This window comes from Mycteria americana, chromosome 13 (assembly GCF_035582795.1).
Source record: "Mycteria americana isolate JAX WOST 10 ecotype Jacksonville Zoo and Gardens chromosome 13, USCA_MyAme_1.0, whole genome shotgun sequence".
Classification (NCBI taxonomy): domain Eukaryota; kingdom Metazoa; phylum Chordata; class Aves; order Ciconiiformes; family Ciconiidae; genus Mycteria; species Mycteria americana.
The window spans coordinates 2,940,765-2,967,118 of record NC_134377.1 but is presented as its reverse complement, the minus strand read 5'-3'; the positions used below and the strand labels follow the sequence as shown (position 1 = coordinate 2,967,118).

The window sequence follows — 26,354 nt, the reverse complement described above, 5'->3', positions numbered from 1 at the left end:
GTAGTTCCTCGCAGGAGAAATGAAACATCCCTCACCTGCCGGCTTTTGCCCCGAGAGGTCCCAGCCAGCAGCGGTGGGCTGGTGCCGGCATGGGGATGCTCCGCATCCGCGCTCTGCCCCGGCCCCAGCACGAAACCTCGCCGCTCCGCTTCCACGCGACGCAGCCGGATCCTGCCTCCCAGGGCGTTGCCTCTGCCTGCGCGGCAGAGATTTGCTTTTGCAGGAGATGCCGTGGCTCACGTCCGCGCCGTGGCCGGCTGGGTCGGTGACACGCAGCACTGCCCGTTCGTTGCCGAGATTGTGCTGCGTTTGCTTCTTCTTCACTTGCAGCCCCGAGCAGTTTAGGGGGGTTCGGACCCATGAGCCGTCAGCTACGACAAACCCCCGGGAGCCGTCTGTGCCCCTGCCCTCTTCCCGAGCAGCACCGGGCTCGTGGGAGCAGCCCTGGGCTCTGCGCTTGGGTCCCGCTCCCGGCTGGGACCTGTGCGGCCACTGTGCCCCGGACGGGGCAGGGCTGGGCTTTGCTGGCTGCAGCGGATGCTCCGGGGCCGGCGCTTGCCGTTTCCGTCCAGCCGCCTGTGATCCGATTATGTAAATGTCCCCGGAGCCGCAGGGAGCGGCAGCAAGCAAGTAGAAATAAATAAATACATATGTAAATGAAAGAGCTTTGCTGCGAAGGTGACCTCCTCGCTGCGCGCTCTGGGTGCCTGCCTCGGCTGACTCCGGGTGCTTCTCTGGAGATCGGGAGGAGAAAGTGGCTCGGGCGGCCCCTGTGTGAGTGATGCTCAGGATGATGGAGGAAGATTTGGGCAGAGGCAGACATGCTGGACCTTTGCGTTACAGGTGAGGATCTGATACACGGAAGGACTGACTGTTGCAGGGCTTAAATTTAAGCCCAGACCTCTGTGAGCCACCCGTTTGCTCTGCTCCCATCCAAACTTGGAAATCTCACGTAACGCCACGCCGGGTGAGGCTCGCGGCAGAGTTCAGCCTTGCTGGGACTGAGACGCCCCGTGTCAGCGGGGCTGTAAGGGGCGACGAGGAGGAGACGAAGAAAAGCAAGTCGCAATCTGTCGCAGGGGAGGAGTGGGAGGTACGTAAAAATAAGAAGCAACAAATTAAAGGGATAATTAGAGGCACGGGGATGAAAAGCGCTGTGCTGAATTGTGTAGACTCGTCCGAGGAGCAGGGAAAGCTCTCGTCTCATAATTTAGCAGCAGACAGCAGGCAGGAGGGCCGTGCGGACATGCTGAGGAAGCCAGTTTGGGCGTCAGGAAGAGCTTACAGGGCTGTGGGTGGTGCTAGAAATAGTTTTTTAATGGGAACGGGGTTTGCCACAGCGAAGCTCAGAGGCGGCCGAACTGTGTGCGAGCGTGCAATAGCTGCGCTCTTCTTTGGGCTTGCTTTGTGCTTCCTTAAGGGACGTGAGCGTGGAGAAAAGCAGGGCTTGGGCTTGGCCGCGTGTCGCTCCGGGGTTAGTTTGCATTTTCCCTCGGGGTTTATGAGGAGCAGAGGTGGAGGAAGGCTCTGCCGGGCCGGCGCAGCCTGGGCAAGGAGGGGTGAGCGAGGCAGCCGGGGCAGGGGTGTGGTGCTGGGTGGAGATGCTGAGCGGGCAAGCCCTGGCGAGGAGGGAGCCCTGCGTGGACTGGCGTGGAGGAGGCAGTCCCAGGCACCTGAAGAACTCCACGCCTGCCCTTATGAGGGGCCGCCGTGCCGGTGGCCGCCCAAGCCCATCACGCGGAGGGTGCCGGCACCCGCTTCGAGGCAGACTGACTTCCCCACCCAGGTTTTCCTTTCTCACGGGAACGGACCTGTCTGGAGCACCGGCACCCCAAGACATCAGGAAAGAGCATCCTTCAACCCTCTGAACCTGCAGGGAGGGTCTTTAAGTGTGTGAAACACAGTGCTTGAACCAGAAGTGAGATCGATAACAGTATGTGCTGCTTCTCCGGCGGGGGCCACGCTCCGGCTCAGCAGCAGTTGTGGCGTGGCCCTGGGCCGCGTGCCGGTGGCTCGAGGAGCAGCCGGCCTCTCCCCGCACCCTCGCTCGGCTCCTGGAGACTTTGAGTGGCGTCTGCCCGGTGGAGGCATCCACCGATGGGCACCCTGGGTAGGTTTGCAGAGGGTCTGGCGCCGGGGGGTTACGGCTGCTCAGTCGGTTCGTTTGGAGACCTCCTGGTGCCTGTGCTGGAGCGAGCTGCCTCGGCAAAAGGTGCGCTTCCCCAGAGCCGCTCCTCTGCCTTCCTGTGTCCCAGCTTCACTGCTGTTTTCGTGAAGCGCTGAGCCTCCTCTGCCCCTGTGGGGATGCTGCTGTGATTAATCTGTACTCCTAAAATTGTTTCCATATTAAGCCGTACTGACACTGAGCACGTGCTCTGAGCGGCGTCAGGTTCACCAGAGCAGCCTCCGGTCTGGTGGGCAATTTCTAATGGTTTATTTTAGTGACAGGTTAACTGCCGCGTGTGTCTGTGTTTGCTTGCAAAACTGCTTAAAGCTGGTAGGAAACAGAGTCCCCGGGATCTCCTCCCCGGGACTCAGACGTTGGGGTGACCGTGTGGTCGGGGTGGTGCTGCCGGTGCAAACCTGGCCGGGTCCCGGCGCAGGGTGGGTGTGCGACGCCGTCCCTCGGGGTCCCTGAACCCATCGTGACGCAGGCAGGACGACGGACCCGACCTCCTCTCTGCCTGCACAGCGCTGCCAGCAACCGGGGCAGAGATGCTGAGCAGGGAGGGAACAGCAGCCTGCTGGGCTGCTCCCAGTTCACCCCAGTACAGCCAGTGGGTCTAGAGGAGCCCTCCACCCTGCGCATCCTTATACCGCAGGGGTTAATTCAGGCATTGCAGCGAGCAAGTGCCGGCTTCAACCCCTGGATTTGCTTCCTTAGCGCAGGGATTGCCCCCAGCTGCCCTCCGTGGCCCCAGGCAGATGCTCTGCTGCCTAATATCAGAGCAGCCCCTGCAGCGGGGCAGGGTTTCTCTTCCCTGTGACTATTGCAACGGCGATCACGCAGGAGGAGCCCGTTTTTGCGTGCCCGTGCTGTAACGCGGCCTGTGTTAATTATCCGTGCTGCGCTAACGACACGCGCGCTAATCAGCGCATTGAAAACCATGTCACCGACCCAGAAAACCCCTGGCTTTGGGATTAAATCTTTAACCCAACCCTAATCCTCATCAGACGAGAAAGCTGCGGTGAGAGGTCCGCGTGTCCTGGGCGTTTTTGCTGTGGATGCGCCGCGCCGATGAATAAATAACTGGTGGGTGCTTTGCTGCTACCCGGGGGAGGTGGTGGAGGGTGATGGGTGTCACCCTGGGGTCTGTCCTGCCTGCACGGCTGCTGGAGCGGGGCTGGGGTCCAGGGGAGCGGAGATGCAGAGCCCGGCCCCCACGCTCGGAGCTGCTGCAACTTTCTCTGGAGCATCCTTTATTGCTTTTTTAATTTAGAGGTGTGAGGGTATCTCTGATCAGACCTGTCCAGACAGGCAGTGCCTTCCTCTGGCTCCCCTCATCATCATCATCATTCCTGTGGTTGCTGAGTCCTTCCAGCCAGATGATACCACGCGTGTGGGTGCTCAGACCTCGCGTGTGTCTGTTGGGCCTCCGTGCCGGCGGGGGCTTTCGGTTGGTGCTCCTGCAGACAATTTGCTTTATCCTCACCGTGCCCTGGGGCTTCTCACCTCTTCTTCTCCTCCTCCTCCTCATTGTGTTCAGCCCAGGAGGCTTCAGACTCTGTCCTGGGCCTCCCCTCGGAGCCTCGTGCCAGAAGATGGGGGACACATCTGTCACCAGCACCCAAGGATGCCTCTCGCAGCTCTGCCCTCCTGGTTTTTTTGGCCGAGAGCAATAACTTTTCTATTGTAGCTTCAGAGGAGAGTTTTGAGCATTTCTGCCCGGGCGGCTGCTGGATCGGCGGGGCTGCACGTCGGTGGGCTTAGCACGTCGGAGACGGGGATTGCACCGTCAGCAATGCCTGACGTTAATCGGCAGCTCTGCTGAAGCGTGAGACAGCCCAGCCAGGCATTGCCTCTGATGTTAAACGCGGCGCTGTGACCAGGTGAGCCCTGCCCATACCTCCTGTGATCGTCCCTCCTGTGTGTGCCCGCAACACACAGGCAGCTGCCACGTGTCTGTGCCCGGTGGCTATTGGCACCGTGGGGCAGGATGGGGACGTGGGGAGGACAAACAGCAGCGCGTCGCTGGGTTAAGCCTTCCGGGGTTCTGCCCCTGCTATCACAAGGGTTGTGTTCGCCTCTTGCCTGAGCTGAGGCACCGAGATGCTTCTCTCCGGCTTCTTCCTCCAGCGTCTGTTGAAGGAGAAGGCACTGAAATGGCAGCACTGCTCTCCCATGGATTTACCCAGGAAGAAGCTACGGTACCGGGAGATGAGTGGGACAGAGGGTGCTGCCGCCAGGCGAGCTGCTAACGCCGACCGCTGCTCCTGCAGCACCTCTCGTACAGCAGAGCGGTTTGCAAAGGCATCGCACGAGGCTGAAACTGAGGTACAAACCGAAGCAGCTTCCTCCAGATCCCAGGGTCGGAGCTGCCCGCGGGCAACGCCAGCTGCTCGCTGCCACCGCAGCCGCCCGCCATGCGGCTGGGGACAGATGCTCTTCCAGCCTGCAGTTCGCTCCGTCGGGCAGACGAGAAAAGGAGCCGGGGAGAGCCTCATTAAATCTCTCTTTGTGAGAGTGGTTTGCAGGACGGAGCTCTGAGCACGCCAGAGCCAGGATCAGGCCTCCAGGTGCGCTAAACGTGGAGACCGGCTGCTCTTGTGGTGTTGGCTCGTCTGCTTTGCAGAGTCCTGCGAGGGTCCCCACGCCGCTGCGGTGGTTTTCGGTGGTTTGGGCAAGCAAAGAGGAAGGAAGAAATTGCAGCAGCTGCCTGGAGGTACCTCCCTGTGGGGAAAGAGCCGATGCCGGGAGCTTCCCAGGGAGGTGATTTTTGGCACACGTGGCAGTGGAGAGGCCCCGCTGCTGGCCGGGCGGGTAAGAGCGTCAAAAGGAAAAGCCGAAGACGTGAGCGTTGCTGAAGGAGAGCGGCGAAACCCTGCAAGGGCACGATTCTGGGCTGGCCACTCTGCAGCAGGAGGTCCCAGCACAAAGTCTCAGCTCCCTGTGCATCTTCTGTACCGGTCTGGGCGTATCCTCAGCACGCCGCGGTGCCCCGACAAACCCTCCGGCACGGCCAGCGGAGGCTGCCGTGCCCTGCTCAGCGAGGGTTGGGGTGGGAAGGGGCAGTACTGCTGGCACGCCGAAACATCCAGCAAATGCTTCGTTGTTTTTCCACTAGAGAGCGATGCTTTGGAAACCAGACCCTGTGTCTTTCCCGGGCCACAGCTCCCGGCTGGCATCGCTTTGGTCCATAATCCATGGGCAGCATTGGCTTATTCTGCTTCTTAGAGCCACGATGAAAATTTCCTTTTATCATGCTGAGTACGCGATGATTATGGATTCGGTAGCCTACACAAAGGCTGCGTGGGTACGGGATTAGAGCCTGTTAACACAGCCAGGCTGGCGGATTTGCCACTGTTTCACACTAATCCTCTCTCTATTGCATGGGGTGGATTACACGTCCGTAACGGCGCTTGCTGCAGGCAGAGTCTGGCCGTCGTGCCAGCGCCCGTCCCGGGCTGCCTCTGCTGCTTTGGACCCGGGGTGAGGTCCTCTTTGAGGAGCTCCACCCTGGCAAGGTGTGTTTGGCTGGTTAAGCAGTGCTGAGCCTGCCTCATGGCGGGGAACACTGGTGTCTTCCTGGCATGTAGGCAGATGGCCCAAAATAACGCGATAAGGTAATAAAACTCACAGAGACACAACCACGAGACCAGACCCGACTCCCACCCAAGTGTGGATGTCTCCATCTTGGACGTCTCCATCTTGGACGTCTCTGTTTGGCTCTCAGGGAATCCACAGTCCCAGAGAGAAACAGGCACTGCTGGGGCGTGAGGTGCCACCTGGAACGGGACCGTCAGTGGTTTTGGGAGCACCTTGGGTGAGCGTTGGGGGTCTTGCTGAGATGCTGACATTGGCAGCGTGAGGCATGTGCTGCAGGTCACCACGAGGTGGGCTGGAGCCTGCTCTGCTCTGGTGTCTTCCCCAGCGTTGGTGCCGTTGGGGCACTAATGAGCTTTTCCATGTCCGCGCATTTCTGTAGCACCCGTTCTGCCTGGATGTAAAGCTCCTTCCGATGTAACATGTAGAAGTATGGAAAGAAAAGCAATAGGGAGGGGGATGATTTTCGGCGTTGAACTCGCACCTACTGTCCTCGCAGGTTTTTATGCAATGCCACCTTTTTTTTTTGTGGTGTCGTGACCTGGCGAGGCTCAGCCCAGCAACTTCTTTCAGGTTCTCCTCTTGCCAGCAGCCCTGCCTCAGGGAGAAGCAGCTCTCGGTGTGCCTGCATCCCCCTGCTTCAGACAGCCGGGGTGCTCGTGAGCTGGCTCAGGGTCACTCCAAGGATTTGGGACAGATTTGCCGTTATTTAAGCAGTCTGTGTTGATCTGGATGTTTCCCTGCGCTGCTGCTTCTGGTGGTGTCCAGCCAGCCTGGCCTTGGGCCACCGGCACGGCTGCGGGTACCATCACTGTCACAGCAGATGACTGCGCTCAAAACCACGTCTCGTTGCGATCCATTTGGGCGAGGTGATTTGGGATTCAGGCTGGCTCCATCCTTGTATTTCCCCTTTTACGTTCTGCTCAGAGTATTTTGGTGGGGGGGGGAAGGACAAATTAACCCTCTCGCAGTGCAGACGCTCTGCGTATCTCCCCGCTCTGAATCCAAACGGCTCATTTTTATGCCGTGCCGTGTGCCTGGAGCGCTGACACGGTTGTGAGTGTGTTCAGAGCCAAATCGCCCTTCCCTTGGGGAACTATTTTGCAGTAAGCAGCAGCACAGATGTGTCCCAGGGTTTTGATGACTCCAGGAAGGAAGGGAGCACTTATCTCCGAGGCACCAGACGCATGCAAAAAGGCAAGGCGCTCTTTCCCCTGATGAATGAAGCGATGGCTCTTGCTGTATAATTCACCGTTGAAAAAGAGATGATGGAACGCATCTGGCGGTTGCCTTCTCTCGTGTCACTCCCAGGCGATGAAGTGGTCCTTGTCCTGCGCAGGCAAAGGAAGGGTCTGGTTGAGGAGCAGGAGATGTCACTCCCAGAACAGCCAGCGCTTCCCTGGGAGGTTTTTTCCTCCCCAAAGGTTAGATTCGCAGGGCTGTTCCTCCGGGACGCTCAGGGCAGGTGGGACCGCAGGTTTGAGTTTGTTCTCTCAGCGTCCATCAGCGTTGCGTTGGAGGGGGTGAAATGCTCAGCCTTGCTAGGGCTTCCCCGAGAGGTTGTTATCCCCCGTGGTTCAGACCTCGGGGCAGAAATCTGGCACAGCCTGATGCGATCATTTACACTTTCAAGCTAATTAACTTCGTCGCTGTGTTCTTTGTGTCTCATATTGACCGTTTGCTCCTGTTGAGGAGCCAGGAGCGCTGCCGCTCTGCAGAGATGCCCGCGGGCGTGTGACACAGCCACCTTGGCAGGACGCAGCTGACCTGGGGTGATCTTTGTCAGCTGCATAAATAATCCGCGGGCCGTTAACAACGTTCCTATTAGCCTGCAACATGCTGTGAAATCTGGTATATTTGCCGTGAGAAATGTGTGAAAGGTGCTAAATTTGCCCAAGCTGCGGCAGCTGCAGACCACGGAGCTGGCGGCACCGTGTCTCATCTCCTGCTCCCCGGCAGGGTCTTGATGGCACCTTGCCTCTTCCTCCACGGGAATTTGCAGGAGCCTCAGTGTTGCTTTTGCACAAAACCACACTCTTTTGGCCACTTTGGGTGTGCCTCCTTGTCTTTACGGTGATTTAAAACCCCACCATCCACTGCTGGATTAGGAGCTGCTACAGAAACTTGGTCCATGGAGAGGAGGAGAGGAGCCATGGAGAGGAGGAGAAGCCATCTCCGTCCCTCCTGCCACCCGGTCGCAAGTAACGCTGGGCTTCCCTGGGACCTCGCGCCCGTTCTGCGGATGGATGGAGCTTGCTTTTATCTTTAGTTCCTGGTGACCTGCCAGAATTGCAAGACGAAAAGGGGTAAGCACTGGCTGGGACGTTCAGGGGTGATGAAGCAGCCCTGCCCCTTAGCCTCGCCGCCTTCTTAATTATTTTCAAACAAGCTTGCTTGCGGAGCGGGAAAGCATCTTGGCCGCTGCTCTCCGACCCCGACTCCATGCTGCGGCGATGCCGAGAAGTGGTGTGGTCTCTGGGCTGCAACGCTGGCGGTTGGACTTTGGGACTGTCCAGCTCCGGCTCCGGGGCCAAAGCCGGGACACGTTATCACCTCCTGCACCCCGCCACCTCCTCTGTATGCGGGAAGGCAGGGGCGGGGGTGTCAGAGTATTAAAACCAATCTCCCGGCGGGGTGTGGGGACGGGCACAGCATCCTCTGCTGGTCCCTCTCCTCCTGCGTGCGGGAGGGTTGGTCATGGGCAGACCTTTGAGGAGGGCAGCACAGACGGTTTGTGCGGGCAGGGTAGGATGGGAGGGAGAAAATCACCTTTTTCTCCAGGAGACGCTGAAAGCGGCCGACTGCCCTTGTGACGGACCCCGCTCCGTGGCGTTGGTGGGTGGCTCCCCGAAACCCTGCGTGCACAGCCCCGCCTGCCCGTCCCTGCCTGGCTGGGAGCAGCCCCGTTGTGTGGGACTGCAGCAAACGTCGGTGCTGCCCGAAGCCTGCGTGCATCCAGGCGCTGCTAAAACGCAGCAGCTGCGTCGCGGCGGCGATGGCTCGGGGGCGCGTGGGCATATGGGGTGCGACGTGGTCTGACCCCACGCTGCAAGGAAGCTGTGGGGTGGGTAAGCTCTGCAGATGATGATGGGGATGTCTGTATGAAGTATTCTTAGATGCACTTAGCCCGGACACCCTGGCCGTACGGCTCACTGGGGAATTGCTTTTCTTTTGCTTTCATCTTGCAAACTGGCGGCTGCGCTCTCCTTTGCAGTACGTTTGTCAAGGAGCCTCTTGCCCGCTGACCTTTGCGAGGATGGCCTGTGTCCCTGCGCCAGCGTAACGTGGATTTGCAGCTGTGTCTTGCTTACAACCTAGATCAGGTTCAGCTGTAACTAAGTTTAGCCGCCGCTCCGTAAGGGTTTTATAAGCTGGATTTTGAGGCGTTGCTCCTGCTCAGCGACTGCAATTGTTTGCACCTTTGAATGGGGGGATTAATGAAATGGATGAGCGATGACCCGGGATGCTGGAGTTTCGGCCGGGTTCGTGTCCCCTGCCCTCACCTTAATCTGCACCAGGACTGGCCTGGGGCAGCCGCTTGCGTCCCTCTGGTGTCACCGGCGGGAGGTCACCGGTGGGGGCCATCCCTTTGTTCCTCGGCCGCCCCTTTTTCTGGGGCGGTTTGCAAGATCTGTTGCTGTTGGGGACGACGCGATGCAACCCACCGATGGAGGTGGGAAGCGGTGATGCACGTGAGTGGTGGAGCAGAAGGTCCTGGCTCCCCCCGGGTGCTCCCAGCCCCTGTTTGAGGTAAGGTGGGAGCTCGGGGGGAGGTGGGTGGCTCCCCGGCCCTTCGGCCCCTGGCTCCTCCTGAAACAGGGGAAGGCAGAGGGACAGTGAGGGTGAACAGCTTGTGGGTGTTTTCAACCCAAATTCTGAGTGCCGGCTGAGCCGTTGCGGCAGGGTCAGTGGCACAAGAGGGGAGCGGAGCCTGGACTCATCCCAGCGCGGTGCAGAGCAGCGAGCCAAACCTGTCCGAGGTCAGGACTCAGCAGAGTGGGGGCACGAAGGGATTTATCTTCTTTCCTGGGTCAGAGCTTGTCCTGGGACCTTGTCACGCCATCTCCCGCTGCAGCCAGTCCTCCTTGGCTGCCCCAGCGGGTCGAGGTGCTGCAGCATCGCTCTTGGTGCTGCTTTGGGCATGGCAGGAGCATGGACGGGGGTCGCAGGGCACTGGTGGTGTGGCTGGGGCAGTGACAGCAGGGAGAGCATCTCCCACCCTTCATCTCCTGCGAGAAAGGGACACGCTGAGCTGCACCTCCGCCTCTTCTGTCTGGGCTGGATCCTTCCCTGAGAAGAGAGAAACCCTCGGGGTGGGGGTCCCCTGGCAGTCTCCCAGCTCTTGGTGCCCTCCACGGGGTCCCCATCAGCGGGGACAGACCCCCGCGGTGCTGGTGCTGTGTCAGGGCTTCCCAGCGGCTGCGTTTCAAAAAGCTTTTGCAGTCGCAGCGGCTGAGATTTAGGGCGATTCGTGCAGAGATGGGAAGCTGCTCCCTGTTTTGCTTGCACCCTGCGCCAAAGCGGCACAGTGGCTGTTGGAAATCTGGCAGCTGCCGGATCCCTGCAGCAGCAGCGGCAGCAATGCCTGAGCCTCCTGTGCCGCGCTGCGGAGAGCGGATTTGCAGTCCTTGCTTGCAGACATCCAAGAAAACCAGTTGGAGGGCTGTGGGGGGATCTCCCTTCGCAATTTGTAGCTCTCCCTTGCCGGGATGCCCGTGGTGCTGAGCAGACGCCTGCTAACAGTGCGTGACGGCTGACACTAAAGAGCCCAGGGGTTAAATCCTGCCCTGTGCTGTGCACGGGTGTCTGCCAGCCCCCCCTGCATTAATGGGAGCTTCTCAGAGCACCCCAGGATCCCCAGCTACCCCCAGCCTGTAGCTGGTGCCAGCTGGGTGCTGCCGTTTGGGGTGCAAGCACCCACGGGTGATGGCCTGACTTGTTTCACCCGTTTGCAGAGGAGCGATCAGAAATCGGGGCGCTGGGCGCTGCGCCTGCGAAAGCCCCATCCCAGGGACCGCAGAGCCTGAGCGGTTCTGGAAAATCCTAGAGCAGGCATTGCGTGTGCCTCTTGTGCTGCTGGGAGCGCGCTGGGGTCACCCGCGGGCCTGATCCTGGGCACCCGGGTGCGGGGCATTGCAAATCCTGCGCTGGGGTTGCCGGTGGGAGGATCTGGGCTTGGAAGCAGCAGCGCCGGGGCTTCTCCTGCCACCCGTCCCAGCTTCTGCTGCGGCTCCGCGTGGGGGAAGGCATGCGGAGGGCATCCCAATGTCGTGCTGCCTCCTGCTCCGGTTGTTGCGCTCGGTGAATGTCGCTCTGCCTTCCTCCCTTCCCCGCACGGCCACCCGCTGCTCGGGATCTCACCATCGCCCCCAAACCCACACCTGGCAGGACATCCCCCTGTCCAACCCTGTCTCCCTCTTGCCTTCCCTCCCCTCCAGGAGCACTTTCCTGACCGCGTTTTCTTGCTACACGGCGGCACCAAACAGCTCAGCCAGCTGGAAAAAGCCTCTGGGTGATGGATGTCACCGAGAGCGGTGGTGAAGCCATCCCGGCCCGCAGCAGGGGACCCGGCCAACTGCTCCTTGTGAACGGTTTCCTTCCGGATTTGTTTCCCCCGGGAGCGGTGGGCTGGCCTCACCGGCGTGTCCCCTCGCGCCGAGCAGTAGTGCCGCGCCGCTGTGCCGGCTGCGGTGCGGTGCATCCGTGGGCTCCTTCCTGCGTCTCGGGGGGGACGGGGACGGCGTGCCGCGAGGGGTTTCGCTGGAAGAGGAAGGTCTGTCCGAGAGGAAGGTGCAGCTCTCTGGGCTTTTGCAGCTGTAACCAGAAGTAAGTCGTGTCGTGTCCTTCGGTGGAAGGCAGCAGCCAGCGGTGTTTTAATTACTGCTGCTGACGGCCGGGGAGGACGCGGCCTCGGAGGATGTCAGACTGCGGCCATGTTTGATGCGCATGTTTCTTTGCCCTGGGGAAGGGTCATCGCGGCTCCTCGCTCGAGCTGGTGCCGTGCGAGCAAACACCGTAATGCAACGGCTGCCGGTCTTGGTTTGTCATTGGCAATGGTGGGGACAGCCGAAACAGCCTCAACCTCCCTGGGGGAGATGCCCGTGTCGGAGCTGCTTGCCCCCGGCTCCCTGCAGCCCTGGGGAGCCGTGGGCTGGTGCCGCGGTGCTGCCCTGCTCCGCACTGGGGGCCTGGGGCACGTTGTGGCTCAGGAGTGAGCTCTGTCGACAGGGACGGCGGTGGAAGAATACACCCCGAGCCCTGTTCAGTGCTGCGAGCACCTCCGGAGAGCATCCCTGTGAAACTCCGCGCTGTCTGGCTGTAGAAAGTGTAAAAACAAATTAATAACTTTAATGTGCTCGGCTGTTGCTGGCAGCTGGGGGCTGGGCTTGGGGGATCTTTCTTGCAGGACGTTCTCCTGTTACCACCCTTGGCATCGCTTCTCTTCCGATGGGCAAATGTGACGCTTGCCTGGGTTGATCCGGATGCTTTGTGAGTGCGGTGGTTTGGATCAGACCACGGGCAGGGCGCTTGTGCCAGCCTCCGAATTACAGAGGAAGAGGCTGCAGAAGGGTGACCCAACAGTCTTTTGAGAACAGGGGATAAACCCTGCACGTACCCCAGCCTGTCCCTACATCCACAGGGACACAAGCTGTGGGGTGCTGGCAGGAACAAGCATCGTCCCGAGCTGCGGCGTGGAGGTCCCGCTGCCTCCGGCGGGGTCTGGGGCAGCGCAAGGACCATCCTGGTCATCTTCCCAAAGCCTCCCAGCGCTCGGTGGAGAAAGGCTGCAATGCCGATGGCCGCTTCTCCATCGCGTGGATTTTTTTTTATATGGCTGTAAATGAAGCCTCTCAGTGTAGATTTCCCTTGGGATACAGCGTGGATCCTCCGCAAAGCTCAGCAGCCTTGTGGTGGGAGGACCCAAGGTTTTATCTGCTGTGATTTTTATTTAGGACATTGGTTTCCATCGACTGATCTAGCGATTTCTCCTCTGCATCCCGTGGCTCCCAGCTCCCTGGTGATGCGCTGGAGGGCTGCCTTCACGTGGCTCCTCTGTAATTACCTCCTTTTCCCCTAATTTACCATGATACCTTACCAACCGTGTTTAATTGCAGCAGGATAATTACAGGTGATCTCCTAGCGCATCGTTTTAAAACGCTCAACCCCCTGAGCCGGGGACAGCCGGCAATTTCCATCCTCGGTGCCAGCGAGCTGTGCCAAAATGGGTATTTCTGTGCCCGCTGCGTGCAGGCTGCCTGCGGAGAGGGACCTTCGGAGCAGATAATGAGCTTTGCCGGGCTGGGAAGGTCACGGCCGCTATCTCATTACTTGCCCTTGAGGTTTCATCCTCTTATCGCAATGCATCAGCGTAATAAAAGAAGCCAGCGTGCCAGCTTGGGGCATGGGTTAGTTTTAACTGGCAGGAGGCTTCAGCTTGAAGCCGAGTATGAAGGCTTCAGGGCAGGGTCTGCCTGCAGGCTTTGTGGCCGCGGCTGGCTGCCAACGGGACTTTTCAGGGTGGGGAGAGGAGCTGAGTTGCTTCCAGAGAACGAGGTGAAAACGCGGTGCGAAGCACCCCGAAAATCTGCCGTCTTGTCTCACGTCTCCTGGTGCCCGTCCGTGCAGCCCCGCGGGGTCTGTGGCTCGCGTGAGGAGGAGCCGGCTGGTCCCCGTCGGGCTGGGGGGACGTAGGATGGCAGCACAGCAAGGAATGTGGGGGGACAGGGCCCTGACACATTCCTGCCTGCAACCAGAGAAACGGCAAAGCGGGGGGCCCTGCCGCGTCGCTCCAAGCTTGCGGGAGCCGCGTTGCCCATCGTGGCACTGAGGATGTGCAAAGGGCTCTGCCCCTCTCCTCTCCTGGAGGGATCTCCACCCGCTCTCCTGGCTAACGGCCTTAATGCCATGGCAGCGTGGTGCTCGCAGGGGCTTTGTGGAGCTCAGGCAGGTAGGTATCTCCGTCGGTGTGACAGATGAGTCGCTTCCCAGAGCCGCTGATGGCCACAACTGGAAATAGAGAGGCTGAGAAGCTGACGCCGTGGGAGAAACCCGTGTTCAGAGCTTGCAAACGCTTTTCGGCTGAATTATTTCTGCCTAGCAAAACCACATGTGACTGCGTCTCATTAGAGAGTCTTAATGATGCTGAAGACCGATGTATGTTGGAGCTCGCCCTTGGGACACTTGCGTATACCCGTCCGCACTGGAAAAAATAGCAGGTTTGCAAGAGCATGGTCTGTGGGTTTAAATTCATCCCGGCCAGTTTGATGCTGGGACTGATCCTGCAGAAGCCTGCCTGTGGACTGAGCTCTGCGCAGTGAGAGCAGGGGGAGCAGTCGGGGACGGAGGTAACAGAAAGGTAGGGTCAGGTCCTTCCGCTGCAGATATTAGGAAGCAGGAGAGAGCAGAGGTGAATACAAAGCAAAACATCTTTTTAAATATGATGGGTTACGCTGATTTTTTTTTCCAAAGGACGGGCGCAAACTCGTGTTCGTCCTTCGTTTATCTGATCCGCGTTTGGTTCCTGCCTCTTCCCGCGACCGGGGGGCTCCTCGAGGTGAGGCTGGGGATGGTCGTGAGCTCCCGGGGGACGCGGCGGTGTTCAGGATGTCACTGGAAGTGCACACGCCCTCCCCCTGCATTGTTCTTTATTATCCTGGGATATTCGTTCCCTCTGCTTCGTGCTTCTTCGCCTGAAATATGAAAACCTGATGCTTTGTGTCACTTTCCTGGTGATTCGTTTCTGATGGTATTAAAGGAAAAACTTCTTTCCCTGGATGAGACTCAAATCCTGCTGGTATCCAAAGGGGAGGTGTTTGATGAAGAACTGATGAGTTGGAGCTTTTCTTGGACAAATCCTGGTAAAATCAGGCCAGGTCATGGAAGCTGAAGCCCTGAGCCTGTTGCTTGACCAGGAGATACCTTGATATACAGGTGCCACCTGCAGCCCGAATTTAGAGTAGCCTGCTACGAGCTGAATAAATCACGTGAAATCCAAGTAGATGGAAACACAGAAAATAACCGAGTCCTGGGGATGGTTAGAAGCCTGTTAGACATTCAAAACTCTCTGGTTTTAGTCCTTTTGAATAGTTTTGAGTTTTTCAGGCCAGAGTTTGTCTAAAGAGGACCTCCATTGGTATGGCGATGAGTTGGAGCTAGCCGAGGCACAAGCGCAGTTGATCTGCCTGCAAGGTGCCAGCCTGCCTCCAAACTCCTAGAGAATTTCCATAAAAATCTGTCGTGGTTCAGCCCCAGCCGGCAACTCAGCACCACGCAGCCGCTCGCTCGCTCCCCCCCGGTGGGATGGGGCAGAGGATCGGAAGAGCAAAAGTAAGAAAACTCGTGGGTTGAGATAAAGACAGTTTCATAGGGAAAGCAAAAGCCGTGCACACAAGCAAAGCAAAGCAAGGAATTCCTTCACTCCTTCCCAGGGGCAGGCAGGGGTTCAGCCATCTCCAGGACAGCAGGGCTCCAGCACGTGTAATGGTTACTTGGGAAGACAAACGCCATCGCTCCAAACGTGTCCCCCCCGGGTCCTTCTTCTTCCCCAGCTTTCTATACTGGGCATGACGCCCTATGGTATGGGATAGCCCTTTGGGCAGTTTGGATCAGCTGTCCTGGCTGTGCCCCCTCCCAGCTTCTTCTGGACCCGGCAGAGCACGGGGAGCTGAAAAGTCCTTGACCAGTGCAGCAACAACTAAAGCATCTCTGTGTTATCAACACTGTTCTCAGCACAAATCCAAAACACAGCCCCATACCAGCCACTATAAAGAAAATTAACTCTGTCTCAGCTGAAACCAGGACAAAATCACATTTTCCTACTTCTAAATGTAAGAAGTTGTTTAGTGCGTCCCAACTTGCAGAGACTTAGGGGAGGGAGGAGGCGGCGCAGCCCTGCCTCTGTGCTCAGCTTCACCTGGGGTTGATTGCAAAGGAAGCGGCGAAGCTGAGGGGACTCGGTGTTTCAGTCCAGTTTGAAAAATAACCTAAAAATAGAGCTCTGAGGGCTGGCGCTCTCTTGTCAGACAATAGAAAGGCAGCTTGCGGGAGCTGGCAGCGTCCCATCCCTGAGCGGATGTCCTGCGCTCGGAAATCTCCCGCCGGGTGTCTGGCGCAGCCGGGGATGGGCGATGGCTGCAACCGCGGTGATGCTGAGGGGGGCTCGGGGGGCTGCGGCGGCCGTTAATGCCACCGAGGGGTTCTCCTGTCAGCCTAGGTCGCGGTGTCCCAGCTGTCCCCTGCCTGGTGGCACAGGACAGGGACGCCGTGCATCCTGCAAGGCGTCGCTTAGTGCATCCCGTGAGCCCTCCTTCCCTTGTGCCCAGTGTGTCTGCTTGTGTCCCCGCCACTGGCGGGTCCCGAGGGCCCGTCGTGGAGAGGAGAGGGCTTTTGGCCATGATGAATGGGTTTTGGGGGCCAGGGCAGGCCCTTTGCTGTCTGCTGGGCTGTGCGGCTCTGGGCAGGAGCTGGGCATCCTCCCTCTCTGCCTCCTTGGGGCACAGGGCTCGCTGGCTCCCAGCCCGAGCATCCCCTCCCGTCTGTGGCCGTCACCCTGGGGACCATTGTCCTGTCCAGCTTCTCTTCATCTGCAGGACTGGGGATGGAGGTGGCTGCTCGAGATCTCGGGGCATCTGCGAAGGGCTGGGCTTGGCTGAGGTTTGTGTGAGCCCAGCTTGGGCTCTCGGGGACTGGTGATGGGGCCGGGGCAGGAACAGGCTGCGGGGCTGGGGCCGGGCTGCCACGGGAGATGGGACATCATTGAAGGCTTTGTAGACTCAGAGCAGTTGTCCATGTTGCAGCCATCTCCTCAGAGATGATTCAGGTTTGGATGGTCAGACTTGAACGGATTTCAGCCCCGTGGATGCAGGGCATTGTGCAAAGCTCTGGGGTCCTGGGACAGGAGGAGGGGGGGTGGTCGGGAGTCAGCTCTGGAGTCACCATGTGCCAGCACTGGCTCCATGACGAGCTCCCGGGCTGCGAGGGCTGTGCTGGGTGCCGATGTGTCCCTTCCTCCCCTCCAGGCTTGCCGCGATTTCCTGGACTTAGCCGAAACTCACAGCCGAAAATGGCAGCGGGCGCTGCAGTATGAGCGGGAGCAGAGGATCCGGCTGGAGGAGACCATCGAGCAGTTAGCCAAGCAGCACAACAGCTTGGAGCGAGCCTGCCGCGGAGCCCCTGGCCTGTCCTCCAGCAGCACCGGCATCACCAGCACTGCCAAGGGTGAGCGGTGGCGGGTCGGGCCGTGGGGCCGGGGCTGGGTGCTGTTACAGGGGCAGAGCCCTGCGGGAAGCCCCGGACCGATGGGGGCTGTCTGCTCGGTTGCTCCCAGAGAGGCGGCAGGGACGGGAAGGATGCACAAGGCAATGCCCTGCGTGCCTGTGATTTTTTTTTTAATGGATCCTATTGCACCATAATTGTCCCTAATTGTCCTGCTGCTCCTTGCTTGGGGACTTGGGTCTCCCCAAGTTATGGATGCAGGAGAGGGCTGTGTTCCCAGCTTGCTCGTGCTATTTTAGACTATTTCGGTAGCCTTAACGCTCACTGGCAGGCACGTCTCCGGCTGCTGGAGGGCAGCCACGGTGCTTGGAGGAAGCCCAGGGTCCCCTGGCACTGCCGAGTTCCCAGCTGCGCAGGGTGGTGGTGGCACGGCCGGGGCTTGTTTGCTGTTTGCAAGAGTTACTGGGCAATAAAATCTAACAGCTTTGCATATTCTTGCCAAATCTCCTTCCCTGCGGGAGGCATTAGTTACAGCCTGGTAGCCAAAATAATGCCTTGTCTTATTTTTAAAGGATATATAGACTCAAGGGAGAGAATAGTGGCTGTTGGGGGGTGATGGCAGTGCCAGGCGCTGCCCTCATTTTTGTATGGCCTCAAGTTGTGCCAGGGGAGGGTTAGATTGGATATTAGGAAAAATCTCTTCACCGAAAGGGTTGTCAAGCACTGGAACAGGCTGCCCAGGGAAGGGGTTGAGTCACCGTCCCTGGAGGTATTTAAAAGCCGTTTGGATGTGGTGCTTAGGGACATGGGGTAGTGGTGGGCTTGGCAGTGCGGGGTTAATGGTTGGACTCGATGATCTTAAAGGTCTTTTCCAACCTCAACGATGCTGTGATTCAGTGGCGCAGCTGGGGAGGGCAGGGGGGAAATTGCTGTAGGGACAGGCACAAATCTGGCCCGACCCCATTGCAAGAGGTGACCCTGCTCCTTTGGAGGAGTGTGAGAATGATGCAGGGAAGGAGGATGCCAAACCCTGCCAGGAAGCCGAGCCAACTGCCGAGCAGGACGGGCCGCTGCGGCAAGGTGGCTGGAGCCGGGGTGGCTCTGCTGGTCCCTCCGCGTGGCCTCGGCAGCGCCATGTTGGAGACCCGCGGCATCCCGCTGGCCAGAGCAGCAGTACCGCCCGGAGGCCCCGAGAGAGGAGGCAGCTCTGCCGCGTGCCCTGCACCGTCGTGGCTGCTCGACTGCTGGGCGCAGCTGCTCGAGCGGTGCTTTTGTGGCAGAGCGGTGAAGCCGGCGGTGAGGCTGCGCTCAGGGAGCGGCGCAGCCAGGGCGGGAGCAGGGAAGCTGCACCAGGTCTCAAAAGCCACCACAATTCGTGTCTGCTCCCGGCTTCGTAGCGATCTCTCCCACCGCAGCAGGGAAGAGAAATGTTTATAAGTGCAGGGCTGGAAAACCCGACAGCTGGGGAGTCTCTCTGAGCATCACCTGAAACGTGGCTTTTTTTTCCCATTCTAATGCAAACTGGCTTTCCCGGCAGACGGGGCAGCGCTGGAGTGGCAGCCGCGTTAGACGCGGTTGGGCGTGCGAGTCACACGTGTGCGTCTGGCTCAGGCAGCCTGGCGGCATTTTGGGAGGTGCTCTCGATCACGACAGGGAAGCCTTGTGTGCCCAGATCGGGGAGCGGGACACGCACTGCCCGGGCACATCCTTGCTTTTAGGAGCTGGAAATTGGTACGGCATCCTCTGTGGAGTGGGATGGAGAGGAGTGGGACAAGCTGTAAAGGCAGCCAGTGTTGGAGGGGACGCAGTGGGAGGAGGGTGGGCTCTGGGGACAGACTCGTGCTTGATGGGTTCAAAAGGGGACCGGCAGCACCCGAGCATCTCGAACCCTTCGCGCCAACAGGGAGCGTGCAGTCTGCCAAAGGAGAGGCCAGTGATGAAGATGAAGAGACGGAGTATTTTGATGCCATGGAGGATGCACCAGCTTTTATCACTGTAACCGCAGACCCCAAGCACCACAGGTACGAGCCCCCGCCCCGGGGCCACGCGTTGCACGGTGCAGTCTGGTGAAACCTGCTGCAAGCGCGGGAAGAGCAGGGGAGAGACGGTTTGCCCAGCGTTGTGCTTGGGCTAGAGGGCAGTATCCTCTCCCGTGGAGGGTTATTCTGCATGCACATCCCCCGGCAAACGGGCTGCCTCTGCCCAGGGCTCTGTACTGCGCCCGTCTGCTCTTGCATTCCTGGAGCGAGCGAGGCTGAGGATGGCCCCAGCTATAGCGAAGCAGGTGAGGAAGGGCAGGCATCAAGCCTGTGCTGTGGTGAAGCCGAGTCCTCTTCCCCAGCGGCTGATGTGGGCTCGAGGGGAGCCTGGACAGGGACTTGGAGGGAGATCCCTTGGAGCACTGGGCAGAAGCGGGGAGTACCTTGCTTTCGTCTGCCTCGACCTGCTCGTACACCTCCCTGGGCGCCTGTCTGGGCTGGAGGCACCTGTGGTCTGAACCACGGTCGCACCGCTGGGCTCGCTGGCAAACGCAGAGGCTCTCGGCACGCAGGCTGGGACACCCTGTGCTAAGCATCCCCTCCCAACGCCTGCGCACAGCCTCCGTCACCCTGTTGCCTTCCTGGCAGCACCCTGGGGTGCTGCAGGGAGATGCTCCCTCCGGGTGACGGTGGCTGCGCTGCACTGACCCTGGCTCTTTTTTCCTCTTCTCTGTCTTGCTCGTGTTTTCCAGTTGGTACTTTCTTCCCCGCAGGCGTTCGGGCAGTAACCTGAGTGGGGCCAGCGAGGGCCACCCCGAGGACTGGAACCTGGAGGACAGCGTGAGTTGGCCGGGCAGGGCGGGAGGGACGGTCCTGGCAGGATGAAACCAGGGAGAGGAGCAGCAGAAGAGGGGGTTGTTGGAGGGACTCTCCATCCGGGTCCTTCCTGCGCCTCCAGGATGGAGCAGAGTTGGTTGCTCATTGAGCCACGGCGGGGGGACGGGGTCGGGGGTCTTACAGCAGCACCCCAAACACCCTCCTTAGGGAAGCAGGAAAGTGCTGGGGGGCAATTGCACCGTTATTTCCCCCATGCCCTGGAGAATGGGCTTCCAGCGATGCTCCCCACCCCAAGCGCACGCAGCGTCTCCTGAGCTGTGGTTGCTGCTCCTGGCAGCGTTTGGGTCATGCTGGGTGAGTCCAGCTTAGACCTCTGCTTCTTCTATTGCTTCCACAGGTCTTTGAAAGCTCAAATCAAAGCAGCTACAATGAGTCCACTTGCAAAGATCTCCTGCCGAAGAAGAGGAGACGGACTCGCATCCCTGACAAACCCAACTACAGCCTTAACCTCTGGAGCATCATGAAGAACTGCATCGGCAAAGAGCTCTCCAAGATCCCCATGCCCGTAAGCGAGCGCGTCCCAGGCGCCGAGGGCCGGTGGAGAGGGTGCTGCCGGTGCTGCCGTGATGCCGGTGTTGAGGGTTTAAGTTTGGGCCCGGCTCTTGGCTGTGCAGAGGGTTTGGGTTATGGCCCCAGGTGGTCCTGCCAGATGCTGTGGCAGCACAGCAGCCCCGAGCGGGACAGGGGCCTGTCACCAGCTGCCCACCCTGTCCTGGGGGACTGGCTTCTGCGCTGGCAGGGCCCTCTGAAACCACCTTGCTATTCTCCCCAGCCCCGTGGTGCAGCACTGATGTGTCCTTGCCGCTCAGCTCTCCTGACTCTAAGCCCTGTGTTTTTCCCTACAATTTATTTGCCCCTCGAAATCGTCGGCCTGCTGCCAGAGAGCCAGCACAGCCGGAAAGCTGAACCAGCCAGGCAGGAGGAGGCTTCCTCAGCGGCACGGAGCTGGAGTGCTAACTGCTTTGTGGTAAAAGGCTCTGACGTCGTGGCTGTTACATTAGGGACTATTTGAGTTGGGTTGGCTCTTTCTTTCGGACCGATCCCTTCTCCTGTGCTGGCTGCAGAGAGACCTGGAGCGCCCATGCCCCTGGCAGCTTGCTCGCACGAGTGCCAGGGCGAGCTGGAGCAGAGGGGACACTGTCCAAGTGTCCTCTGCAAATCCAGCCGGTGTCGAGGCAAGGAAAGAACCAGGACACCTTGAATCCTTGAGGATTCAAGTGTCTCACCCAGGGGCTCGACAGAGAAGAGACCTTGTTGCTGATCACGCTTTCCGCAGCGTGCAGCCTGGGGACGGGATGCTCGGAGGGCAGCCCCACTTGCACCGACGGCACGGCAGGGCCGTGTTTCACCCCAGGGACCCAGAGTACCTTTATTTCCCTTGCAAAGAGCAGCCTTTCAGTGAAGGAGGTGCCGTGGGGATGATTTACAGCACCGCCGGGTGCTGCTGGGTCCGGTCCTTGGGGCGAAGGCTTCCTGCAGATGGTCAGAGGAGAGGGTTTGCTGGCAGGGGTCTGCCTGGAGGAACTCCCCCCTTGCATGGGCTGCCACAGAGGGTAAGTGGGATGTGCATTTATTTCTTGCAGACAAATAACCCCGTGCCTCATATACCCAGACGAAATGCTGCCCACACCAAAGCTCCCCCGAAACCGCAGCCCTTGCTTTCAGGGCAAACCAGCCCTTTCCAGGCTGCCAGTTCTCTAGCAGGTCTTCACCAGCCCGGTGAGCGGCATGGTTGGGACGGGGTGCCATTGTAACGAATCTGTTTCCCCCAAAACTATGAAGTCCTTGCAAGCTTGGGAGAGTTGTGAAAGAGCTGGGGGTCACGGGGTCTATTGTGGCACTGACTGGAGTGGAAGTAGCCCAGCAGAGTGCGATCTGTGGCCCTGGAGCCGTATTCGGGGTCCTTTGCTGGGTAAAGGGGAAGGAGCGTGTTACAGGGGCTTGGATGCTGAATGGATTGTGTTTCGTCTCTTCTGAAAGCAGTGCCTGACACTCTCTGAGTGAGAGCGATGAGTTTGTCTCTTCCTTGTGCTATTCCCAGCCGAGATACACAGCCCAGTGCTGTCCGTTAGCATTTCTGCAGCAGCATCAATATCAGATAAAGGCGTGATGGGTACAGAAATAAGCTCAGGACGTGAAATACCAGCAGCTGCTGGTGCCTGGAGAGAGGAAATTTATACCTTCCCTATCAAACAAATCATTCCAGGAGCTGCTAAAGCTGAGTCCAAACCCGAGAGCAATATGTTCTGCTCACACAGCAGCCCCCGATGCCGGCTCGGGGATGTAATTACTCCATCCCCTCCCTGGGGCGAGCGGTCTGGTGTCTCTGTGAACTGTTCAGCAGAGTTACGGGTTGTAAAGAAGGGGCTCACCCCAGCATCAGTCGCTCGCTGTTGGCTCCTCTCTCTGGATATCTGTCTGGATACAGAGAGAGGGAGGTGCTTTGCACCCCACAAGCTCAGCCGCACGCGGCATTTCTTTGGGAGATTCACCCCAAGAACAAACAGCCCGTGGTAAGGCAGCAGGGGGCAATTTAATCTCCTTTCAACAGCCATTTAAATTCTCTCTCCGTAGTACGTGTGCTTGGAGCGCAGGGGAAGCCGGCAGTTCTGTGAATCGAGACGGAGCTGCCGAATGAGGGCTTTCAAGCTGACGTTGCGGTAAATGGAGCGAAGGAGGAGGAGAAGGAAACGGAGCAGCCGGCTCGGGGAGGGCTGGAGGTTGTGGTTAATTACGGTACAAACCGTCGGTGAGCTGCTTGTGCGCACCGAGCGAGGGGAGTTTCTCCTTCCTTGCGCTTCACCCGATTCTTGGCAAATTAGGAGCATTTCTGAGGCCCCATCCCCTTCTCGGGGGATGTGATGGACTGAAAAACCGCTCCTTAATTTTTCCTCGGAACAAACAAATCTGTAGCATTGAAAAGGAAGAAAACAGCTTTAGGGATTTTGCATTTCGGGTGGGTTCATCTTCCTTCCTCCGTGGAAGGGTTTTGCTTTGCCATTGCCCGAGCGGTGCCAGTGGAGAGGACGCAGCTGCCGGTTCTGTTCTCGTGCCGCCTGCGTCTCTCCCGAGAGTTATCTCAAGCCAGCAGTGATTTGCTTTTTTGGGTGGATACACAGCTCACTCTTTCTCGGATGCTGTAAGATCCCTGCTACTTAAATCCCCGAGTGGAATGATCTGGAGTTTGTTTTCTTTAGTGTGAAATCTGTAACTTGGCTTATAGAAGTGGTTCTCCCATCCTTCAACCATCTGCTCCTTCTAAAATATATTTCTTTGTTCTGAACTGAAAGTAAAAAGTGAATTTCACGTGGTTTCGAGACAGAAGACCTTCTGAGATAATGTTCCATCTTCCTTTCAATTTTTAAATTTCTGTTCTTTTCAGAACAAAAAATATTGCTAAAATCAACCGTTTGTTTTTTTCCAGAGACGTTTGCAGCCTGTCCAACCTGGCAATGTACGGCAAAGTTTTCTAATTGACAAAGCAAAGGCTTGGGGCTGGACGTAGGAGCCATTCGGGCTCTCCCAGGACAGAGCTTCCCCTCCGCTCTCTGCCCCACGGGGCGTCGCTGCCGCCGCTGCCTGTAGCTCTCACACGTGGTTTGGGTGCTGTCGTGGGGCTGCAGTCCCAGGAGCAGGGATACCCCAAAACGGGGCTTTTCAAGGTTTTCTGAGCAGCTGGGCTGCAGCCCGACGTGGGGACGGCTTTGCTAGGAGGCGATGGAGGGCAGCCCGGGGAGCAGCACATCTCTGCCCCGCGTCGCCTCTTGCTCATGGCCGGCGGGATGCTGGCCGGGAGGCAGGAGGGAGCTGGTCTCGCTGCTGAGGCTCATTTTGGGGGTCACTGGTGCTCCGTCACCGCAGCAAGGTGATACCTGGGACGGTATCTGGTTGGCTCCTGGGGCTGCCGGCTCTCTGCCACGCCTCTGCTCAGCTGGGAACTTCAAAGCCTTCGTGCTCTCGTGGTACGGTTCAGGGAGCGCGGCAGAGCACGCAGTTCTTGCCTTTATGTAAAGTTTGCGTGGTGCTGCAGAGGCGGCGTGCGGCCGTGAGCTGTCCTGCGGCCGTGAGCCGTCCTGCGGCCGTGAGCCGTCCTGCGGGGCTGCTGCTTTACTTCAGCAGTTTCCATCCACCCGGGACCCCTGACTTCTGGCGTGCATCGCACTGTGCTCGGAGAGCCAAACGTGTGGGATGCTGGTGGTTAGCAGGGCACCGTGCTGGAGGAGAAGGGCAAAGGGTGAAGTGCCCGGCTGGGCATCTCTCTTGCTTTGCTAACCCTTACTTGTTCCCCTGCAGGTAAACTTCAATGAGCCGCTCTCCATGCTGCAGAGGCTGACAGAGGACCTGGAGTACCACGAGCTGCTGGACAAAGCAGTCAAGTGCGAGAGCTCCACGGAGCAGATGTGCTTCGTCGCTGCATTTTCGGTGTCTTCCTACTCGACGACTGTCCACCGCACCGCAAAGCCATTCAACCCGCTGCTGGGGGAGACCTATGAGCTCGACCGGCTGGAGGAGTTCGGCTTCCGTTCCCTGTGCGAGCAGGTGAGCCGGGGGCTGCGGAGGGGCTCGTGTGTCTGCCCCGCCACTCGTGTCCAGCCGAAGCAGCCCTTCCCTGAAGGAGACCCAGCACCTCCTCGCACTGAGCCTTCCTCCTGGCTAAGGCAGCCAGCAAATTCCTGTTGGCATTGGCAGAAGCAGCAGCGGGCACAGCCCCCGCCATTTTTCAGAAGCAGGAGGACAGCGTGCCTGTCTCAGCGTTGCAGAGCAGGAGGCGGGGGAGAAGGGGAGGAGAAAGGTCCGTCCCCCTGCCCAGTCTCCTGGCAGCCTGCCTGGGGCTGGGGTTGCTGTCACATCTCAACACTTGAGCAGAAAGGGAGAAGCTCTCCTCACCCAAGCTCCCCCGTGGCCGTGTCAGTGGTGCCCATGAGCTCTGGTGCGGTTCCTCCCCGTTTCAGGCTGTCTTTGGGCCAGAGGGTGTCTTGTGGTGTCGTTTCTTTCTTGTTGGACTGAAAATCTTTAGTTTCAGAGCCCAGGGGCAACCTGAGAACCTCGAACAGCCCCATACTGTAACCACAGAGCGCATCTGGCATGCACCGGTCAAACAGCAGGTCTTAATTAAAACCCTGGAGCACTTAATGAATTGCGACCTATGAAGAAAATCGACTGTTTAATATTCAGCACAGTTGGCTGGTCTGTCCTGGATTCCTGGGGATGGATGGGGCCAGGTATCACCCCTTGCAGGCAGGACATCATGTTGGTGGGGGTCTGTGTCCCCAGGGGGTGGCTGTGCCGTCTCAGGGGCAGAGCGACCGTCATGTCTTTTAGTGTTCAGAAGCATCAAATAAAATCACAAACCTCTGTCACTCTGCAGAGGCCGATGCATGTCCAAAGATCTGCAGAGCCTTTCGGCAGACCGTGCCCCTGAGCCCTGCGGGCTTTTTGGGGGGGCGTTGCGTGGGAAAAGGGTCTTGCTGCTAATCTGGGCATGCCGTGCTGTGGTACGTGATGCTCACAGCAGATGTCGGACATGAGGATGGGGCGCGCTGGGAATATGCAGTGAGGAGGCTCAGACTTGCACCAGCATCCCTGTGTTCCCCTGACGTGGTTTAGCTTGTCTCTGTCCCTCATCATCATCTTCTCCAAGTCACGGCCCTTGGTTTGGAGGTTTGGAGCAGCCGCTGTAGCAGGTGCCATCATGCTCTGCCATCAGCTCCTTGCAGGACACGTAGGTGCGGACAAAACCCCTCCGTGGTAACGGGTGCCCAAGCTCGGCAGACTCTTGCAAAGCTCTGGCCCGAGGCAGGATGGCACCTCCCGTCCCATCCCGTCTCTCTCGGCTGCACTGCTCCGGGCAGTGACGTTGGACAGGCTCTCTGGGGTCTGCTGGAAATGTGGCCCCTTGCCCGTGACAAAAGGAAGGGTGCTTCAGTAGATAATCTCCAGGATTTGTGTCTCTGCTGTCTCTTCACACCATCCAAAGCTGCATGCCCGCTATCAGCCGGCTTTGATCGTGTCCCCAGTGACGCCCATACGGTCTGTCCCAGGCTCGGCAGGTCGTGCCCTGGGCTGCAGCGAGCCAGGGCACTGCTGACCAGAGCGTGCTGAGCTACAGCGGTGGACGTGCCTCCCCCTCCTGCTCTGCCCAGCGCCCCTTCAGCTCCCGGGAGGCGGATCAGAGGTGGCAGCATCCCTCCAGGCATCCGCCGGCACTTTGCTGGGAACGTCGCAGAGCTCAGGTTCATCACAGCATCACACCTTCACCTCCCCTCGTCCGGCAGCGATTCCCCCGTCCTGCCACACAGCCAAACTCCCCAGCTGGCTTTATGCACAGCAGAGAGAAATTAGGGGTCTCTGTTCTCCAACGCCTCCCTGGAGCCCCGTCTCCCTGGGCTGTCACCCTGTGCAGCCCGCTGTCACGGGAAGCAGATGATTCCTTACCAGGATGCTTGATCCACCCCTTAGCCAGCAACACCCCTCATCCTCGTGGGGTACGGTCGGAACAA

The 26,354-nt window shown here is 59.0% G+C and overlaps 1 protein-coding gene across 1 annotated transcript in view; it reads left to right on the top strand.

Moving 5' to 3' along the window:
- The window catches only part of OSBP2 (oxysterol binding protein 2), a 129,346-nt gene that overhangs the window by 94,843 nt on the left and 8,149 nt on the right, over positions 1-26,354 (top strand). Inside the window, 5 exon segments of the mRNA XM_075516073.1 lie at positions 16,783-16,981; positions 18,882-18,999; positions 19,731-19,797; positions 20,192-20,359; positions 24,148-24,393. Of these exon segments, the coding sequence (XP_075372188.1) occupies positions 16,783-16,981; positions 18,882-18,999; positions 19,731-19,797; positions 20,192-20,359; positions 24,148-24,393 (798 nt within the window).